We start from the raw sequence: 21,997 nt of genomic DNA on the forward strand, positions 1-21,997 counted from the left end.
AAAAGCAGGTGGGCTCTGGAAAATGAGATACCAGCTCTCTCCTTCTGACAGGGAAATGAACTTGAGCACAATTTAAAATGTCAACTTCTGACGGGTTGATGGGTGCAGCAAACCACCATGGCACGTGTATATCTATGTAACAAACCTGCACGTTCTGCACATGTACCCTGGAACTTAAAGTATAATAATAAAAAATAAAATAAAAATAAAATGTCATCTTCTTATTCCAATCACAGATCTAGTTCTTCCTCTATAAAATCTGCATTTCCAGTTAGAGGCTGAAGTTGCAAAGAACGGAACAATAAGGTCTCGCCTGTTATTCTTCTTCCTCAGGCATCTTTAGCGCAAGCTCTTTAATCACCTCTAAGGAATACTGAGTGATTTCAGGAAAGTAACTCTACCAAGTTCCATTTTTGGTCAGGAGTATTCCCTGGTTCTTGTGACACTTTAGAACAAAGTTATTTTTTGAAGTAAATATTTAACTCTTCCAGACCCAAGAGGATGGATATTCTCTTCTAGAGAACTCGCACCACTTTTAAAATCACAGAGACTCAAACACTTTAGCAACCAGATTCTTCTAGTGCTTTTTCAGTGAGTAGCAAAGATAAAATCTGCCATAAACTAAGCCTCACTGCCTCCCTTGATCTGGCCCCACTCTCTTCTGCGGCTGCTCAGCAGACACAAGATCATGATTGTGTGTTTTGGAAAGGAAATGATCTTACCTGGAAGAAGAGGATTATGTTCCATATCAGCCCAAGAACCAAAGAAGGGTTGCCATCTGCTATTTCTGCTGCATCAATGCTAACCAGTTTTACCTGGAGGGAAGCAATTTATGAACTTAAAGGGGGGTGTCCAAGGAGGATAACATATGTTATTTTCTGGTTCTCTCTCTCTCTCTCTCTGTGTGTGTGTGTGTGTGTGTGTGTGTGTGTGTGTGTGTGTGTGTATGTGTGTTTGCATGAGTCTGTTTTTCTTATTTACCCTGCCATTCTCAGGGACACTCAGCATGCAAAAGTGTATTTAATTAACACATACATAGCACTTACCATGTGCAGCCTCTATTCTAAACTCCTTACAAATATTAACTCAGTTTATTCTCACAATAAACCTATGATGTAGGTGTATTAGTCCGTTCTCATGTTGCTGCAAAGATACTACCTGAGACTGAGTAATTTATAAAAGGAAAGGGGTTTAATGGACGCACAGTTCCACATGGTTGGAGAGGCCTCACAATCATGGTGGAGGGCGAAGGGGAAGCAAGACATGTCTCACATGGCGACAGGCAAGAGAACGTGTGCAGGGGAATTCCCTTTTATAAAACCATCAGCTCTCAGGAGACTTATTCACTATCAAGAGAACAGCACATGAAACACCTGCCCCCCTGATTCAATGACCTCCCACCAGGTCCCTCCCACGACACGTGGGAATTATGGGAGCTACAATTCAAGGTGAGATTTGGGTGGGGACATAGCCAAACCATATCAGTAGGTATTTCTACTGTCCCTCCAGTTCAGGTAAGGGAATTTCAGAGAGGTTAAATATAACATGCCCAGCGTCAGTCACACAGCTGGTAAGGCTTCAGTCATTCTTTTCCGAGAGAGATGGAAAATGCCCAGTACATCTGTCTGCTACATAAACACCACCACGCCTGGATTTAGCATGTCCTTGGAACAAACACAGAGCACCGACATGAGCAATCACGGACTGTGGTGGGTGAGTTGACTGCTAATTAGAAATAGTGTACTGGGATAAGGTTTATACCCAGGGTTTCTGCACCATTAGAAAATATCCCACTGATTAGTTAAAATGTGCCTTTTGTAGAAACCCTTAGGGTCTTATCTATGTTATTTAACTATGTTCTGACCACAGAATGATGCTCTTGATAAATCCCTAAGGCCAACCTGACATCTGGACCAGCAGCATCTGCATCACGTGGGACCCCCGTGTTAGAAATGCTCATTCTCCCCTATGTCTACAGAATCAAAAACTCTGTGGGTGGGCCCAGAAATCTGTATTTTAATAAGTGCACCAGCTGATTCCAGTGCATGCTCAGGTTTGAGGATCACTGCCCTAAGTCATCAGTTCATTCCACAAACAAAATCTAAGCACTGGACACAGATCGGGGCTCTGCAGACCTCTCTGAAAAAGGCCAGAGAGTAAATATTTAAGGCTTTGCATGTCACACTGGTGTCTGTCACATGTTTTTCTTCTTTCTTAACAATGCTTAATATAGCAAAAGTCAAAGTCATTCTTCAGGAGAAAGAGAAAGTCAAGATACACTATCAGGTCCACACTGCAAAATTCTGCCTGGTAGACTGGGGAAAGAGAACCTGAAGAGAGCATCTCATACAAAACCTTTTTCTTTTTCCTCTATTTCCTTCCTCTCTCTCTTCCCGTCATGGCTTTTTAAACTGTCTGCATGGGTCTCTGATCCTATCAGTTCATCATGGGTTTCCGACAACACCAATCATTTAGGCCTGGGCTTGCCTAATCGAGGGAGAGTTCTGGGTTCCCAAGCTGCAGTCTGTTTTGAGGGCAGATGCCAAGAATATAATTCAGACAACACAGGCTCATCACTGGCAGGTCGGAGGCCAGGAAGGAAGTTGTCAATACTGTGAATAACACAGTCGATCAGATTCAGGTTCAGTACCACGTCCACATTCATCACGAGCACACGTCCTGCATGATGGATCACCCACGAGAACTCGCCTGCTCGTCTCCTAAGCCTCTGCTCTGACAGCTTTTTCTGTTTCTGTGGACTACTGAGCACATTCCAGTCCACGGGAATCAAAGCCGCGAGTCAACTTGATCACCCTGGCCTTCCCTTTCACCTGGGGGAAGCCCAAATGGCAAGTGACAGCTGTGGCCCTGTAAGCTGAGGTTTCAAAGTGAGGAGACAGAGCTGCCTTGTAGGGGTGCCGTAAACACCATGGTGCACCATCCCAAGAGGGGAAGGGCAGGGCTGAGCAGGGAATAAAGCACCCTCCTGAGGTGCCCAGTTCCCTCAGAGAACTGGGATGAGGGAAGGTGGTGATTGCAGGTGGTCCGAGGCCCCAAGGAACAGATATTTCCAAAAACTGTGGCTTGTGTGCCCAGCCACCATTTTGTTTTTGGTGGTGAATAAAAAAGTTGACAGCCAGACTTCAGTGCAGAGCTTCAGGGACAATGTTTTCCTCCTCTTGTTCCTCCTAACTCAGCTAGTTTTGCCAGATTGAAAACAAGTGGAGCAACTAGTTTATGGAAATATTCCCTCTCCCTCTGCGGCTGGGAGAAGGTGGTATCACACCTAGTTATCACATGTAGGGTGATAACTCAGGGGCCTGGTGAGTGATAACAGCCATCCTGAGAATGGAGAGTGCTTTTCACAGGTCAGTTCCTTTAGTGTTTACAATATACCCATTTTAGAGATGAGGAAGTTCAGGCTCAGAGAAGTTGAATAACTTGCAAGTCATAGAGCTGGTCCTGTGGGGCAGCCCATCTCTGACACGGAAATAAACACTGTGCTCTGTGACGTGTGGTAGCAGGGGAGAGAGGGGAGGACAGGGGCCAGCCACAGCACCTGAAGGCATCTGAATCCCGAACAAAGAGGACCTGGCTGCTGCCTGGCATCCACCACCCAGTTCTGGGCACTGCTTTAGCTCAGCAGAGCCGTTGTAGCCTGTTGGGGACAGTGGGCTGAAATAATGGGACAAGAAGCAACCAGCGAGGGCCCACTGAGTATTTTGTGGATTCTGGGAATGGGACAGAGACTGCATCTGAAACGCTCGTTTCCACCCAGCTCACTCCCCTGGGCTTGCCTTCCCACTGGGCTGTTCACTTGTCCTACCTGCCTGGTAAATGGGGCCCAATGGGGCACCAAGCTGACATAGTATGCTTGCATTTGGAATATTTACAGTTGTTTGAAAAAATAGAGGGGATGGAGGCTTTAATGTTCCTTGACTTTAAGGCAGCTACTGCAGGCAGTTTGGAAAATACCACACAGATGGATGACAGGAGGCCAGGCCTTCCCAAGCCTCTGCACTGCACTTCCTCATTGCCACACCTGTTCCTAGGCTAGTCCTTCCCCCACTCAGCTGTTTGTTTTTGCCTCTGCAGGATCATCCCCTGTCTTCATGCCCCTGGTGTGACATGCAGCACGCTGTCCACGTGAGGTCTCTTCCAGCTGATCCTAAGCATCTTGAAGGCACAGATGAGTCTCTAATGTAGCTGTCTGTCTCCAATGCTGAGAAGTCTCTCAGGCCCACAAAAGACACTTGGTAAATGTGACCCAAACGGCTGCTGGAAGCAAACCTAGGACCTACTGGGTAATTCTGATAAATGCAGCAGGAGGGTTTTGCCTGCATTACAGCAGACTCATAAACGTGGGCAGCTGACAGAGCAGGAGAGTATTTAGAGGTCAATACGGTGGAAGGAAGAGAGTAGCACGAATCTGAGGAGGCTGTTCAAAGGCCCCACATTATCACAAAAACCATGCCCTTTGCAATTCAGGAGCAGACACTGCTGAGGACAGCCACACGCAGTGCCTGCTCCAGGGAGCAGGTGGGCATCAGATGTAATCAATCAAGGCGGGTGACGCAGTGAGAGCTGGAGCCCACGCAGCTTTCAGTCTGTGCTGGTGCATGGCTAACCTGTACCTGGATGAGCCATTTAGCCCCAACAACTCTCCCAGGTAGGTTTTGTTTTTCTCTCCTCCATTTTACGGATGTAGAAACGGAGGCTCAGAGAAGATGCCATTTGCCTACAGTTCCTGGCAGTGGGGAAGCCAGGACTGGAAACAGGCCTCCGTACTCCAGGACCTGTGCTGGCCCACATTTGGCCAGAGGCCAGCAGTGTCACTGACTCAACAGAAAGGGAGCCTTTTAATGAACAGGGGCTAGGCTTTCTTTATAAAAAGCTTTAATGAGCTATAACTCACATCCCATCCTATTCACGCACTCAAAGTATAAAATTCGATGTTTTGTAGTGTATTAAAAGATGTATGCAAGAATCACTACAATCAATTTTAGAACATTTTCATCCTCTCTAAAAGAAACCCTTTACCCTTGAGCTACCATCCCTCATCCCCCTGTCTTCCCACAGCCTAAAACAACAACTAGTCTACTTTCCATTTCCAGAAACTTCCCTGTCCTGGACATTTCATATGAATAGAATCATATAATAAGTGGTCCTTTTCATCTGGCTTCTTTCACTTAGCATGCTGTCAAGGTTCATCCATTATCAGTGCTTCATTTTTTTTTTTAAGGCTGAATAATATTCCACTGTATGGATAGCTCACTTTTTTTTTTTTTTTTTTTTTTTTTTGAGACAGAGTCTCGCTCTGTTGCTCAGGCTGGAGTGCAGTGGCGTGATCTTAGCTCACTGAAACCTCTGCTTCCAGGGCTCAAGCAATTCTCCTGCCTCAGCCTCCCTCATAGCTAGGATTATAGGCCCCCACCACCATGCCCAGCTAATTTTTGTATTTTTAGTAGAGATGGGGTTTCATCATGTTGGCCAGGCTGGTCTTGAACTCCTGACCTCAGGTGATCCACCCACCTCGGCCTCCCAAAGTGCTGGGATTACGCGTGAGCCACCACGCCCGGCCATCTAGGTCACATTTTGAGAATCCATTTGTCCGTGGGTGGACACGCAGGTTGTTCCCACCTTTTGGCTGTTGTGAATTGTGCTGCCATGAACTGTAACGTGCTTGTTGGCCGCCACCATCTGAACCTCCCCTGTGTCTGGGACTTTCCCCTGGAACTACTGGGAGGGGACTATTGGGAGGCAGAGGCTACCCCTGTTCAGACAGCAAAAGTGCTTTCCCATCCTCCTTTGCCCCCGGAATGTGGGCTGGGGCCCAGGCTGTGCAGCCACACATCCTGTCCGGGCCTTTGAATCTGGACCTGTGATACTGAGATGACCACAAAGCAGAGAGAGCTCCTTCTGCAGGCTGTGGTGGGGCTGCCCAGAGGCTGCAGGGGCAGGGCGGTGAGGGCATGTCCTGCTGTCTCTTCAGGGGGCTCTGCGGTGGTCCTGGTGCCTGGCTGGGTTCTGTCCCTGATTCCCTGGTCTTTCAAGTCATTGTGTGGCTACTCGGTATATTTCAACAAATTCCTTTACTGCTTAAATCAGCTGAGTTCAGCTTCTGTTACTATGAAGAACCCCAGATGAATCCTACTTTATGATAAAATCTCACTGTATGTGCCAATGTGTCGGGCAAGCTGGGTTTTGTTTTAACCCGGATTGATTGGTGAAACCTAATGAGAGGTGAGAGGAAACGTCCTCCCTGCTGAGCCACCCGTTCCCCTGTGTGAAGAATGTGGAGCAGAGTTCCAGGCACAGAAAAAGATCATTGGAGTCTAGAAAGTTACATCAAGAAAGGGAGAATTTTATAACTTTTTTTCCCCTGGCTCATTTAGCCCTCCTCTTCCCCTTTTTCTCCCATATTCTAAGTTCCAAGAGGAAGTTTTACACTCGGACATGCTTGCCATACTCTTATTCAAGGGAATGAAGGAGAAAATGTGAACTAAATTCTAAATATCTGAGGGCCAGTTAGCTGCTCTGCCTTTCTACGACTGAATGTACATTAGAGTTTTAATCCTGATGGCTGTAAAGTGGGTAGGCACGGAGTCAGGGACTATGTTCCCAACGGAGGGGTCATCTGAGTGATTTCTGTGAAATTTAAGCTTAGTTTAATTTGACCATTTTAGCTCATTCCCTGTCTCACGCTTCTCTTGTGACCAGCACTGAACTTCAAATGACGTCCTTTTCCTAACAGGACAAGCTTGTGTTAGGAGGATGTGCTTCAAACACTTACATTGCTATCTTCCAAAAACTTAAGTGCTTTCGCTATGTTGTTCAACCGAAAAATACGATGCGATGAGGATTTGTATTCGTGCAGCTATAAAACAGAACAGAACAAAACAAGCACATTAAACCCGCGCAGGCACTTCACAACACCCAGCGGTGCTGCTGGGTGTGCTTTACTTTCTTCACGTGAATTTCAAGAAAAAGTTGGGGGCTCACAGCTAAAACCCACCTGGAATGCATCCAAACCCACACAGGTGCCTCTCAGGACATACAAATGTGACATCAGAGGGCTCTCGAAGGTCGGCCTTATTTACAGTACTTGGGATTTAACTCACTGAAGTTGGTGAGTTGGGGGGAGCTGAAGTGGGTCAGCAAGGGACAAATTTGTCAATTTTTTTCTCTGGGACCCAGCTCCTGGCTTGTTAGATTCCTCCCTTCTCCTGAGACCCTCTGTTACGTGTTCCCTTTGCTAAACGGCTGCTTTTGTTAGGACAGGGAGCATTAGCTGTCAGCATCACTGCTCAGCTCCTAAATCATCCAGCCGAGGTCCTCCCCAGTGGCGGCAGATGTTTCTGTTTTCTAGCCAAGAGTTTTGTGGACAGTTATCCCAGGTCGAAAGAGAGAAAGAGAGAGAAAGAGATGTCTGCAGAAGCTAAAACTCTGACAATGTTAGCTCTACATACCAGGAATACCATCACAGCCAACTCAACCTGAACTGAAGCGCACTGATGCTCCTCCAGGTTGGGGGAGGATGGCACTACAAGGCAAACCAGTGGGTCAGCTCCACCAGGTGTGAAGTGCCAGGCCACGCTCATGGGGAAGTGGAGGCCTGTTCTTGGCTGGGCTCCAGAATCAAAGACTCCCCATGGAGGCCCACCAAGGACACAGCAGCTGGTGACCAGGGCTCTGGCAATAAAGTGGGGAGCCTGTGTTGCTGCGAGCATAAACGGGACTAGAAGGTAATTTTTCAGGAAGTATTTTGGGGACCGTGCTCATGGCAAGGCCCTCTAAGAAACCAAATACTGTTGAGAATTCATCACAGAATATTGCATAGCCCTCTGTGGGTGCTGCTAATAGGTATCTTGTGTTTTGCCATTGGGAAAGCAAAGGTGGGAGGGTTAAGAGGTCTGATAAGATACCAGCTACATTATATCTGAGAAGAGAAGCAGGGACTCTTGACTTTAGACCTACAGTTCAGGACAGACCCAGGACACTCTGTGCTGGCTGAGCTATGGTTTGGTAGAGTCGTGACCCCATTGCTGCACCTCTGTGTTAGGCACAATAGGTTGCCAAGGCCAAATCAAACAGTGGACTCTGGAACAGGCTTTCTCAATCTTGACACTTCTACCATTCTGGGCTGGATCAGTTTGCCCCCTCATGGAACATTTCATCACGTCTGGGAGATTGTTAGCTGTCACACCTGGGGGTGATACTGTTATTTAGCAGTTAGATACTAAATGTCCCGCAATGCACATGACATCTTCCCATAGCAAGAAACTATCTGACCCAAATGTCAGCAGTGCCAAGGCTGAGAAACTCTGCTGTCTGTGAAGAGAACAAGGGCCGATCTGCACACAGCAGAGGGATGCAACACAGAGAAGTCTGGCTAATGTCCAAAGTGGAATGAACGTCAAGACCAGCTGGCTCAACTTCAGTCATACTTAAAAGAATGTTCTAGAAGCCAGCAGTTCTAGGGTGCTTAGCCTTAGGGTGGTTGATAAAAGGCCTTTCTCTTCCAATTTTTCCAATTCTTAGCGATCATTCTAGTTTATATAATGGCTGGCTGGCTAAATTTTAACTGTTTAGTTCTAATCTTAAGCCTTAACAGACTCAAAGAAAACACTGGGCATTTATTTTCTAAAATAAATTGGCTTAAAAAAAAAAAAAGTACTAGTTCATTCCACATGATTATATGGCTCGTAGGCACTAATAAAAAAAGTCACTGCTTCAGAGTTTCTTATTACAGGATATGTCCAGGTATTTGTGTTGAAAAGAAAACCTCAGCAGCATTTTCCTTTGCATTTTCTTTCTTTCTGACCCTTCTGTAACATACGTACCAGATTCCGCCCAGACAGGACTTCTAACAAAGCCATTAGGATTTTGCCATCTTGTATATCAATGAATAAATCTTTAACTTCTAGAGGTGGGTTGCACTTTGAAAGAGAAGGGAAGAAAGTAGCCAATTAGCAACCTGTGTAATCCACAAAGCTATTTCAGAGATACAGCTTTCTGCTCAAGAGAAAACTTCCAAACATCCAGCTCTGTTTACAGGTAGAAAAGCCCATCCAAGGAGGTAGCAGGCCCATCCCCCTGGAGGTGATACCCAGGCAGCGGTGCACAGACACTTGGCAGGAAGGTTGCAGAGAAGATTCACCAACAGGGGGCTGATCAAACAAGTGACCCTTGGGGGCCCTTCAAACCAAAGATCTCAGACCCCATGTTTAGATCACATCCACATGCTTAAGGGCAGAAAGAAATGGCATATCTTGACTACATCCTTCTGTAGAATAAAACAATTCTATCAGGGCTTACGTGAAATTACCTAGTGCAAGCCCTTCATTTTATTTTATTTATTCATTTATTTACTTATTTATTTTTTGAGACAGAGTCACGCTCTGTTGCCCAGGCTTAGGAGTGCAGTGGCACAATTTTGGCTCACTGCAACCTCCGCCTCCCAGGTTCAAGTGATTCTCCTGCCTCCGCCTCCTGAGGAGCTGGGATTACAGGCACCTGCCATCATGCCCGGCTAATTTTTGTAGTTTTAGTAGAGACGGGGTTTCACCATGTTGGCCAGGCTGGTCTCGAACTCCTGACCTCAGATGATCCATCCGCCTCGGCCTCCCAAAGTGCTGGGATTACAGGCATGAGCCACTGCGCCCGGCCACCCTTCACTTTAGATTGGGGAAACTGAGGCTCAAAGAGGATGAGTGATAGTCGCAGCATTTGGTCAAGCTAGCTGTTCGGTATTGTCCTGTTTCCTGTATCTGGCCACAAGGGCTGAATGCAAGTGCACCCTAGATCCACGTGGCAATGACAAGACCCTGGGCCATTTACTCTCCAGCCTTCAGTCTGGCGTCAGTAGGGCTCCCCCATCTCCAAGACTGCTTTAGTCTTCAAGTGTGCCCTCCTGAGGTGCCCGTCATTGCTTCACCAATATTTAGACCAAGTCTGGAGGTGGTGGGACTCTTAGCAGAGGAAGCCAGGAAAGGGGGCTGGTGTGTGAGACTTGGCTAGGAGGGTGGGCGGCTGGCAGGACACAGCTGGCTTGCTGAATGGCTCCATGGTTGGGTGAAGGGAAGGAGCCTTTCCTCACCCCACGTGTGTAGGCTTACTAGGAACTCAAAGGTTCAGAGGTCGATTTACATGTCCATGTATATGTGTATGTGTATTTATATGTTTAGGTACAAAAGCAATACAAGCTCATTATTACAAATCTAACTCATTAAAGTTGTACCAAAAAAAAAAAAAAAGCTGCATACTACTCCTCTATTCCTCCACAAAATCCAGCTTCCTGAGATAAATCAACATTGCATCTCTCACATGAACCAATGAGAAGCAAGGCCGTTGGACACACTTGAGTTTAAAGCCAAGCTCTAGCTTGATAGCAACTTGGCCTTGGGCATGTTCTTTAACCTCCCTGGGCCTAACCTGACCCTGCACACTTGCACAAAGACAGTGTACTTGTCTGCAGTGTCAGGTGAGGAATCTGACCCTCTTCAGAGGGCTGGGCTGGAATGCAATGAGATCATGCAGGTAGGGAGCCTGGCACAGCACCCACCTGCCCGGCCCATGCCCACCTGCTGACTGCTAAGTGGCATCCTGCCTGCAGAGCCTTGGGATGCCCTCCTCAGGAAGACATTTCATTCAGAGGGTGTATGCCTTGTGGCCATCAGTGGAAGGCAGATGTCCTCAGCTGGCGGCCCCTTTGTAGTGAACAGCTCTTGAAACACCTTCTCTCTGCCCCACTCACTCACTTTCTGGGTTACCTGGGTCAGTGAACAGAAGCCCCAGCCTCAGTTCCCGTAGACTACTTCCTTCTCCCTGAGGGAAAACGCAATTCCCTAAACAGGATCTGGAGTGTGGAGGGGGGCCTGGGAAGGAAAAGAGCCAGAAGCCCCCTGGGCTTTCCTCTCTGGGCCTAGACCTGGGAGGGGTCTGCTGTCCAAGTGAACTGACACTGCGTGGTTCAACATGGTATCTGCTAGGAACTTGGCTGGACGTGGCCGGGAGTCTGAAGAACTGGCTGGAACTTATGGATTAGATGCTCCAGTGCGAGGATTTGCAAACTCTGTTCCCTGGAACCTTAGGCTTCAGCAGAGCAGCTTTAGGACACCCTATAGGGGAGAGGGGGATGGTGGAGGCAGCTGATCCCACTGCACCCGCTTTAATCAGAGACGATCAGCTCTTACTGGCCTGTACAGTCACCCCTCAGTATCTATATGGGATCGGTTCCAGGACCTCCCTCAGGTACCAACATCTGCAGATGCTCAAGTCCCTGATATATAATGGCACAGTATTTATATATAATCTATGCACATCCTCCCATATACTTAAAATTACCTCTAGATTACTTATAATACCTAATTCAGTGTAAATGCGAAGTAAATAGTTGTTTATCGTTCAGGGAGTAATGACAAGAAGCAACTCTGTACTTGTTCAGTACAGATGCAGTTTTTTTTCTGAATATTTTTTGTCTGCTGTTGGTTGAACCCACAGATGTGGAACCCACAGAGAAGGAGGGATGACTACATTTACGGTTCTAGGTAATGCTTTGCTTGAAGAAAGGTTTCTACTGTCTAAACAAGCTTGATAATAACTCCTTTTAATCGCAACAGAATCTCTGGGAGCAGGGTCCAGAAACTTGCATTTTTCTTCTTCTTCTTTTTTTTTTTTTTTTTTTTTTGAGATGAGATCTTGCTCTGTGGCCCAGGCTGGAGTGCAGTGGCATGACCACGGTTCACTGCAGTCTCAAACCCTCAGCTCAAGTGATCCTCCCATCCCAGCCTCTCAAATAGTTGGAACTACAGGCACGTGCCATCACGTCTGGTTAATTTTTTAAACTTTTTGTAGAGATGGAGTCTCTCTGTGTTGCCCCAGGCTGGTCTCAAATTCCTGGGCTCATGCGATATCCTCCTGCCTTGGCCTCCCAAAGGGCTGGGATTACAGGCATGAGCCACCATAACCGGCCGAAACCCGATTCTTAATAAGCTCCCACCCCAGCATGAATTCCCTGTTTACCTTTTTATACTGGGGGCTTTGGCAAGGTTAGAGCAGCTGGTCTGGGTGCTGTCTCTGCTCCTGGGTACAGAGGAAGGCTGGGCATTCACATGGGAGACAGGACTAATGCGGCATGGAGCTCCTGAGGCCAACGGGAGGGTGGTAGCCATAACCAGCCAGAGACCCAGGGGCAGGAAACAGTGCAAGTGTGGCCCAGCCACCCTTTCCCTGTGGGAAAGCCTCCTTCCCGTGGCAGCCGTGGAGGGCCTGCGTTTCATTTTTTATGGAGGAAGGTGGCATTTCCTTACCCTTTATACGAGTCCCTTTACCCCCAGTTAGTCAAAATACAGGGCAATTCCACCCGCAGGTGCACAGAAAAGGGCTTCGCTTCAAGGGCAACAGCGACTTTGAACCAAAAGGCAAATTATTTTCTTTGCAAACTGCCGCAGCTCCTTGGGCACATTCCACCCTGAGCATGACGGGATCAGGTTACTGAGGCTCTTACGGAAATGTTATTCCTGTTAATGCGAGGCAGAAAACGCGAGACCCGAACAGAATACCCCCTGATAAATGGACTAACAAAATTTCCAGTTACCAGCCCTGGCCGTGGCCAAGCCTTACTTCTGAGTTAAACCTGAAGAATAATTTCCATTGACAGTTCCTATAAGAGTCTCAGCAGCAGCAGCAAACGGGGCCTTGGCCGGAGTCCATCCTGCGAGATGGCAGGGGGAGAAATTGAACCCGCGCCAGGGAAAACACTCCTTGGGCCCCAAACGCTCCATGGGCTTCATGAGATTGGTATGGCCGAATAAACAGCACCCCCAGGGCTTTCTTCATGATCTAACTCCGTCGGTAAATTAAGGAATTTTTCCAGAAGCCAGAGACTCAGTAAATATTTCTGACAGCCTTCAAATTGCAGTTAAGCCCAATTCACCAAGGAGTTCCTGGGTTTCCTTTACATGAAAGGTTGTTCTTGAAAGTCTCAAGGTTGGAAACATGGCTGTTAATTTTGCCCTGTTTATTAGACATCAGTTTCAGGTGCTATCTGATTTATTTTCAGAGTGGGCGCTACCCACCTGCCCTGAGAAAGGGGCAGGAATTTGGCCAGGGAGAAAATCCTTGATATGATAAATGCGAACAGAGGTTCATTTGGGGTGGTGAGTGGGTGCGGGTATATTCACCACATGACCCTCTGTACTTTTCTGTATTTATTTATTTTAATTTTAAAAGAAAGAAAGAAAGAAATACTCCATGGCTCTAGTGTGTCCCCCAGCAGGAATTTCCAGCTACCCTGACACACATCAGGCATTAATTTAAGAGTTCAGTGATCTCAGGTTTGGGGACCGGTTTTCCTTTTGTTTTTTTCCCCAAAATAACACTTCACTTTAGGAGCACTGCCGAAAATGTGCCAATAATCAAAACAACTGGTTGATGATTTATAAGCTTCATCTGCGATACAATCTTTCACCTGTAGAGTTCAGGATGCTCCTGGGTGAAGTGGTGGCACTGCGTCACACATTCTACACGTGGCGAGTGGAGGTGTGGGTGGCCAAATGCCTGCTTGGGCAATATCCTAGACCTAAAGGTAAACTATATGAATTAGAATTGGGGTCAAGAGCTCCACTTCCTAAAAGCCACATTTATTTTCTCCGCTTTCTAATCATTTCAGTGATTTCCTCTAAGAACCTTTCTTTTGTGTTAACCATAAAGGCAGTCAATAGTTACTCTTGAACCTTTTGTTTTGTTTTTTGAGACAGGGTCTCGCTCTGCCGCCCAGGCTGGAGTGCAGTGGTGCGATCTCAGCTCACTGCAAACTCCACCTCCTGGGTTCAAGCGATTCTCCAGTCTCAGCCTCCCCAGTAGCTGGGACTATGGGCATGTGCCACCACGCCCAGCTAATTTTTGTATTTTTAGTAGAGACAAGGTTTCACCATGCTGGCCAGGCTGGTCTCAAACTCCTGACCTCAAGTGATCTACCTGCCTCAGCCTCCCAAAGCACTGGGGTTCCAGGCATAAGCCACTGTGCCTGGCCTCTCTTGAACCTTTTAAGAGGAGAAGAGAGAAGATTACCTACAAACATGAAAGTGGGGTGCTACTAGCTTCAAACAGAATTGAGACTACTTGCTGGATACAGATGGAGAATCAGATAGTGGTGCTTAAGGAGAAAGAGGTGAAGTGAGTAGATAAAAAATCAACTTTCTAAAAAAGAGAAAAATAATCTCTCCTTTCCCAGCCCCAGGCCCACAGTCTTGAGGTCCATCCAACCTCATGCACCAGGACTGAGATTTCTGCCTGGTCCATCCAACCTCATGCACCAGGACTGAGATTTCTGCCTGCTCCCATCCCCCTTCTCACCCAGAGCTTTTCATCCCTTCCCATCACCGCCTCTCCTCTGTGGCTCTTCCTTCAGTCTCTTTCAACGGGGGAGCTGATTCAACTGCTTTTGTTTTACAGTGTGTGCATGAGATGCTTGCAGACAAAATGCAACTCAAAACAGCTGGGCCAAAGCATGCACGAAAACAAAGAAACAGAGGAAGAGAAGGGCCACTAAGTTGAATACAGAGGAGAAGCCACAGAAAGTTCAGGAAAGCCACGTTATGTCTCCGTGCCTCTGTTTCCTCCTTCTGATAGGAGGGGGTAATTCAAGTCGTTGTGCGGATGACAGGAGACATGGCATGTGTGTGTGGCACTACGCAGGATGCCTGATGCAGAGTGAACTGCATCAAAAGGGGCACGTAATATTATTATTACTATTATTATTATTAAATAGCAACATTATGTGACTTTAGAAGGAAATCTAGCTTTGTCCAATACCTACAAATGGCTCTTGGCTCTTCACAGATCCCAGTTCTGGCAATCAAGATGCGCACCTGAGTTTCAGGCCCAAAGACACCTGAGTTTCAGGTGTTGGTGTGTTCAATAACGAACATCTTCCACCATCTGCTCAGATTCCTACTTAAAGACAGACACTCTCTTTCCTTCCCCTGATAAGAATGATGACCCCAGGAGGGCAGAGCCGTGTCTCAGTCATCTCTTCCCAATCCTGAGCTTGGTAACCGGCAGGGGGAGGCACTTATAAATGTTTAAATGAATGAACAGAAAGAGCACAGGGTCACCAGCTCCCCCTCCACTCTCTGGAACTGTAAATTCAGTTACAGATGAATCTATCACTTAGCAAACACCCAAGTGCGCCATTACCTTTTCTAGATGTAGATTTATCCATCGAGTAAAGGTCCTCTTCTGCACATTTTCCCTCTCAACTGAAAACAAAGACATACCATTAGCTGGGAGAATAAGAAGTATGTGAAAAATCACACCTTCCCCTTCCCAAGGGGAGATTCTAGGTGGAGGGCAGACAGAAGCCCAGGGCATCCCATGTAAGAACAGAGCCGTTTCTGGAAGGGGTTGGCAAGGCCTTACCTGGCACCCAGAACTGATGCTCCCCAGCCCAACCCCTGAGCATCTATGTAAACCCACAGATTCAGACACATGGAACAAAACGTTCTCTACAACCCAATTCAAACATTTAGACATCTGACAGTTCAGGCTAAGAAGCACTGGTGAAAAAACCACAAATCAACCCCACAAGAGGCTGTAATGGGACTGCATAGTCACCCAGTGGCAGTGATGGGCATGAGGAGATGGGAGAGGGCAGTCAGGGTCGCGGTGGAGTGGAGCCGATAATTCGGAATTGAATAGGGGCTCTGGAACGTGCCACAGTGTGGTGAAAGGGATTGGACAGCCCAAGATCAGACTCTGAGCCCTGCCATCTCCCAGCTGTGTGTGCCTGGGCCAGACCCCCACCCGCATGTCTGATCTGCACATGGAGGACAAGAAGCTCACTCTCCAAGCTGTTCTAAGGACACCCAGGCTCCTGCAGAGCCAGCTCCACACAGTCCCTGGCACAGGGGCTGCCAGTGGCTTTTCTTTGTAGCTATTATTTCTAGAGCCAGGGCAAACTTTGCACCCTCCAGGAATAAAGAGTTCTGCAGGCGCTTGCTTCTGAGCCAACGTGAACTGAAGGACATAAATCAGGAATGGACCCTTTCTCCCAGGGGAGAGCATTATCCAAAGAGGCTTCTTAGCAGATCTTTCACTGCCAAGGATGACTGCCATCCGCCAAGCACTAACTGCGTCCCGGACACTTTGTTTCCATTCATCTTTAAACCTTACAACAGGGGTCCCCAACCCCCAGGCCATGGACCAGTACAGGTCCGCGCCAGTTAGGAACTGGTCTGCACAACAGGTGGTGAGCAGCGGGGAGCGAGCATGACAGCCTGAGCTCCGCCTCCTATCAGATCAGCGGAGGCATTAAATCCTCTAACTTTTTTTTCTTTTTTTGAGACGGAGTCTCGCCCTGTCGCCCAGGCTGGAGTGCAGTGGCGCAGTCTCAGCTCACTGAAAGCTCTGCCTCCCGGGTTCACGCCATTCTCCTGCCTCAGCCTCCCGAGTAGCTGGGACTACTGGCGCCTGCCACCAAGCCTGGCTAATTTTTGTTGTATTTTTAGTAGAGACAGGGTTTCACTGTGTCAGCCAAGATGGTCTCGATCTCCTGACCTCGTGATCCGCCCACCTCAGCCTCCCAAAGTATTGGGATTACAGGCGTGAGCCACCGCGCCCGGCCGCATTAAATCCTCATAGGAGCTTGAAAACATTCCCCTCAGCACCCCATCCATGGAAAAATTTTCTTCCACAAAACTGGTCCCTGGTGCCAAAAAGGCTGGAGAACACTGCCTTACAACACCCCCTGCAAAGTACAAACTATTATTTTACAGCTGAAGAGAATGCGGCTCAGAGGTTCCAGTGACTTGCTCAGCTGAAGAGAGGCAGAGCTGGGAATCCCCATCCAGGTCTGTCAGCCCCACACCAGCCAGAACCCTGGAAACAGAAGGCTTGAGTTTGGATTCCAGCTATTCCAATCATGGCAAAAGGTGTCTGCAAGAGTCATAACAGTGATTTTTTAAAAAAGTACCAAGCACTTGCAATGTGGCAGGCACTGACCTAGGTAATTTACATGGATTAACTAATTTAATCGTTACTACCATCCTTTGTGGCAGCTGCTATTATGACCTTCAGATGGGACAATCGCGCCCAGGGAGATGTTGTAACTTGTCCAAGGTCACACAATTAATAGTAAGGTTATCATTTCTGTTTTACAGATGAAGAAACGGAGGGGCAAATGGTTAACAAAACAACCCAGGTGGAACTCCATTCTGTGCTTTTTTTGCTCTCTCCTGAGTTCTGTGGCCTTAGCTGTCTTGGGCCCTCGAGCACCCAGAGGATGTTTCTGAGATGGGCCCCAGTGCCAGTGTCTGGGTGAGGGTGCGTGGTGGCCTGAGGCTGCAGCCTCCTCGGCTGTGAGCTGCCACGCCTCCAGGAAACTTCCTTCAATATCTGAGCCAGACAGCTCCTCAGCTACTGGATTTCAACATATTGACAGACCATATCACATACGCCTAAAACCATTTCACATTTCTTTAGCAATAAGAAAATGAGAGCCAACTGATCTCCTGCAGGAGAGCAAAGCCTATGGTTTTCTGTAACAACGGGACTTTTTTCCTCTTGGCCCCATTATTTGGTAGAATGTGGCACCCATAAATCATGTTTCAATATTATGCCTTACAATCTTTTTAATTGAAGAACCAGCGGACAGTAATTACGTACATCACTGCTTTTCTCTCAGTTTCCTCCTTTTCTGTAAGGGAGGGTCACTGGCTAATAGACATAAGAATTAAAGAACGAATTCCAGTAAACTGTGTTTCATGGGTGAGAGGGAAGGGAGAAGGAAAACAAGTTAATAGAAATGAGGTTGGGAGGAGACATGTGCTGAGACCAGTGAGTACCAGAGTCTTGGAGACTCCCGGAAGCTTGGAAAGTGTCTGTCCCAGGCTCCATCGGAGATCCTTCCACTTTGCAATATGGATCCACCTTATTCTCTCTGATAGCTACAGTGTTTTCCATAGTCTGGGTGTTACCCCGGGGATGGACATCAAGGCTGCTGCCCATTTTTCACTGTTTCGAGCAATGCAGAAACAAGCATTGTATGAGCATCCTGGTGCATGGCTCTTTGTGCACAAACATATGAATATATTTCTTACCTGTGACAACTACAAGTGGAACTGCTGGGTCTTAGTGGCAGGCACATTAAAAATTTTAATAGCTACTTCCAAATTGCCCTCCCACAAGGCTGTCCTGGTTTATGCTTTTACCCCCACCTGTCTTTAAACAAGTTTATGGGGACCGTAAAGTATTTACACACACATTCAAACACTCAGGCTGGTTTCTCCATATGGCTTCAGAGAGAGCAAAGTATATCCCCTGAAACAGAAGTGCATTTAGTAAAAGCCTCAGAGAACCTGGGTTAGACTGCTAGTTTAACTACACTCAAGGGTGTAAATGAGGAGGTGGGTATCTGACAGTCTACACATAACTCATCTATCCATCCATCCATCCATCCGTCTATCCATCCATCCACCCATCCATCCAACCACCTACCTATCCATCCATCCAGCCATCCATCTATCCACCCAACCATTTATCCATCCATTCATCCATCTGTCCATCCATCCATCCATCCATCCATCCAATCATCTGTTCATCCTCCCAGCTGATATTTATGCAGTAATTACCATATTCTGGAAATTATGATAGGCTCTCCAGGCAAAACCAGAGATGAAGAATTAAGCATTCATGGAATCTGCACTCTAAGAATTCACAGCCAAATAAGTAAAAGAGAGAAAACATGGCTGCCACAAGGTGTATATGCAAGGAGAAATGGATTAGAATGCTGAAGGCTGGCAGGAACTGGAAAAGGTGACTTCAGACCCCGTGAGGTACTCCTGCAGGGCCCTAAGAGGCTCTGCTGGCAGAACTGGAACAAGGTGGGGGTGGCCAAAGGCAAAGACTCTCTTCTAACCCTGTCCTGATTCAGAGCCAACCCCTCTGGGTGGTTTCACTTCTGTTCTAGCCAAGGCCGGCAGGCTGGCCTGAGCACAAATCAGCTTCAACAGCAAAGCTGACCCACAGAGGCAGACGGGGCTGACAGAAGGACCCCAGGGAACCCTGAGAAAACCACAAATAGCAGACAAGTCCCAAACTGAAGCAGAGTGTGGACACCATGTTATCTGGACCTAAAACTGGGACGCGTTGCTCAATACACAGGAGAGACTGCAAGAACTCAAGCCCGCCCCAGAACATCCACTTCAGCGCCACGCACCACTGGCTGGGCAACCTGGGGCACATTTGCAATTTTCAAAACACCTTTGCCTTGGTCTCCCCTCCACAGCATGAGGTTGGCGATGCCTCCCTCACAGGAATGCGATGGAGATGAAATGATATCAGCCCAGAAAGCACCCCCACAGCTTGCTGCTGCTGCAAGCAAGGCCAGTTTCCTCCATCCCCAGGGTCCCCCAGAATTGCTCTGGTCACCAGCGTTTTGACTGGTGTCTCGACACGAAGGTCTGTGGCTCTTTCATGGCCTTCTCCGCTTTGAGATGCCCACTCCCCATCCTGCAGACTCCTGCTACTTCTGGCCTGCCAAGACTCCATAAACTTTATATAGTTTCCATAAATCCAGCGGCCCCTTTTTTCCTATCACATTGTAAAGGTGTAGGAAACCATTTCTCTGGAAGGGCCTGGCCTTCTCACAGAGTGTTTGTGGGGCCCGGTGTGGGTTTACTGGGCAAGAATAGAGTCATAAAAGTGCTGTAAAATCGCCAACCTGGCTCTGCCTGGCTGGCCAGGGTGCCCGAGTGCCGGGCCGGGTGGAGAAGCAGGAGCTGGCCAGGCCTGGACTTCAGGGGCCAAGACAGAAGGGAGGGAGGCCTGGCCCTGGCTCAGCCGCACCAGCCCAAATTCCTAGGTGTGTCTTTAGCTCTGCTTTGCCAAGAACAGATCCCTTGAAAATGGGAGGTGGGACATTCCTCTCTTGTCCAGTCTGTCCGTGGCTGGCTCAGGAGTTCAGAGTCACAGAGAAAGGGATGCAGGCCCTAGGAGTTAAAATGTTTATTTACAGTTGTGGCTTTTTGTCTCTATGTCCACTTTTGCCCCAAATCTACTTTCTACATATTGATAATATTTCTGCTCTTTGCTGCCCAGGAGAAAGTCTTGATGGCTTTATCTGCTCATAAAAAATTATAAGCTCATTGTAAAAAATTAAAATACAGAAAAGCATAGAGAAAAATATCTAAAATTGCTTGACATTTCATTATGCCCAGAGAAAACTCTCTCTCTCTCTCTCTCTCTCTCACACACACACACACAGACAGAGCAAGCACATGCACTCATGTATACAATTTAAACATGATCAGTAAACGGCTCAGAGTTTCTCAACGTGTGGCCCACATGGGTCACTAATGAGCCTCTGGGATGACAATTAAGATGCCAGTTCCCGGACTCCAGACCTACTGCCTCACACTGGGACCGGGGCCTGGGAATCTGCATTTAGCCAGCTCTGCAATTGATGAGGATGTACAGTTTGAAAACTTAAATCTTAACCAGAGGAGATGATTAGCATCATTTTTTGGTCATCTTTGGGTAGGGTAGAGAATGACAATGAGCACCTCAGCCTGGCATAGGATAAAGACCAGGCAGTCTAGAGCCAGACACACAGGCTCCACCATGGACCCCAGGCTTCATGGTCACTTGAAACAATTAAGTGAGATACTGCAAAGGGAATGGCTCATGGGCACTGGGCCAAAAAATGGTCATTTTCTGTCCTTCTTTGTCTAAAGGGCTCTTCCTGACAATGGCCATCTCCAAATGGCTTTAGTCACTGAATTCATACAGTTGGACAGAATCTGATTCTTGTGAGAGGTATTTTGCCTAGGTGGACAGCAGATCAGAATTTCCGCACAGGAGCCGTATTCTTTGACATCCATCCAGACAGGTCCATTGGGGCCAGTGTTTCCAGCTTCAGAGACGCTGCTTGGGAGAGGGGAGGGAGACAAAGGGGGTGAGCCGTGGCTTCATCTCTACACGCACTTGCCCAGACGCTCGGGCATGCAGGAGGCGGAGGGGTACCAGGCTCCCTGAACCTGCCACCAGGATGGGTGAGCTGCAGCACAGCATGGGGGGCAAAAAGCCCACCTTCCCTCTGCCACCAAGCTGCTGTAGAGAAGGAGACATTTGAATGGGTGAACCTGCCCTGCCAACTGGGGCAGTGAAGGTCCTCAAGGGAGCTGCTTGACAGCAGCCGCCGCTTCCCATGCAATAACTTGTCTCTTCTGTAAGCCTCAAACATTCCCGCACAGCTGCTCTCGTGTGGTCCCCATTTTACAGGTAAGGAGTCTGAGGCACAGGGAGCTTAGGAATATGGCCGCTCAGTGAAACGCCAGGATTTGAACACGTGATGGCTGAGGTGCTGCACGGTGCACCTCCCACTGCTCTGCAGCGTCCTGGGGGTACGTGCTCTTCAGCCAGGCTGGGAGGTCTCAATGCTCCAAACCCCCCTCCAGGAAGTACTCTGGCCTCCCAGCTTTCCTCACCCCATGCCCCCACCCAGAACATCTCGTGCAGCTTGGAATCCCTCAAGGCCTGGCTCTCAACCAGTGGTTCTCAGCCCGGGGTGATGGTTCCCAGGGGACATCCCACAATGCCTGGAGATGTTTTTGATTGCCACGACTGAGGGGAGGGGCTGCTGGCACCCAGCGGGCAGAGGCCGGGGATACTGCTCCACATCCTGCCATGCACGGGACAGCCCCAGATCACACGATGACCCGGCTCAGAGTGGCAACAGTGCCAGGGGCAGAGGCCATCGGGGGGCCTGTGTGACCACCCCACACTGCTCCTATCTTGACCTTTCTCCCACAGAAGCCAGAAAAGAGTTTCAGCAACAAGAGGGCTCTGCCAACAAGCCCCTCTGAGTGACCTTGGACGATGTCCGTTCTGTACTTGGGGCCTCAGTTTGCCCATCTGTACAACAGGGATCATGGTACCCACTTCATGGGGTTGTGAGGACCAAGCTCATTAGCGCTGTCCTTGCCATACCACGTGG

The 21,997-nt window shown here is 48.1% G+C and overlaps 1 protein-coding gene across 4 annotated transcripts in view; it reads right to left on the minus strand.

The window, feature by feature from the left end:
- CLMN (calmin) overlaps positions 1-21,997 on the minus strand; it is a 131,537-nt gene that overhangs the window by 23,327 nt on the left and 86,213 nt on the right. For 3 of the 4 annotated variants that reach the window (XR_008513199.2, XM_024231953.3, XM_054530478.2), the window contains exons 2-5: positions 15,202-15,263; positions 8,844-8,939; positions 6,794-6,877; positions 723-815 (exon numbers count right to left, since the gene is read on the minus strand). Coding sequence is in view for 3 of the 4 variants with exons in the window: in XM_024231953.3 (XP_024087721.2) it covers positions 723-815; positions 6,794-6,877; positions 8,844-8,939; positions 15,202-15,263 (335 nt within the window). In the remaining variant the exon portion in view is untranslated. Of the gene's footprint in view, positions 1-722; positions 816-6,793; positions 6,878-8,843; positions 8,940-10,583; positions 10,664-15,201; positions 15,264-21,997 lie in introns of those variants that run through there. The other variant, XM_054530479.2, reaches the window with a different exon arrangement.

The sequence above is a fragment of the Pongo abelii genome, chromosome 15 (genome assembly GCF_028885655.2).
Source record: "Pongo abelii isolate AG06213 chromosome 15, NHGRI_mPonAbe1-v2.0_pri, whole genome shotgun sequence".
Classification (NCBI taxonomy): domain Eukaryota; kingdom Metazoa; phylum Chordata; class Mammalia; order Primates; family Hominidae; genus Pongo; species Pongo abelii.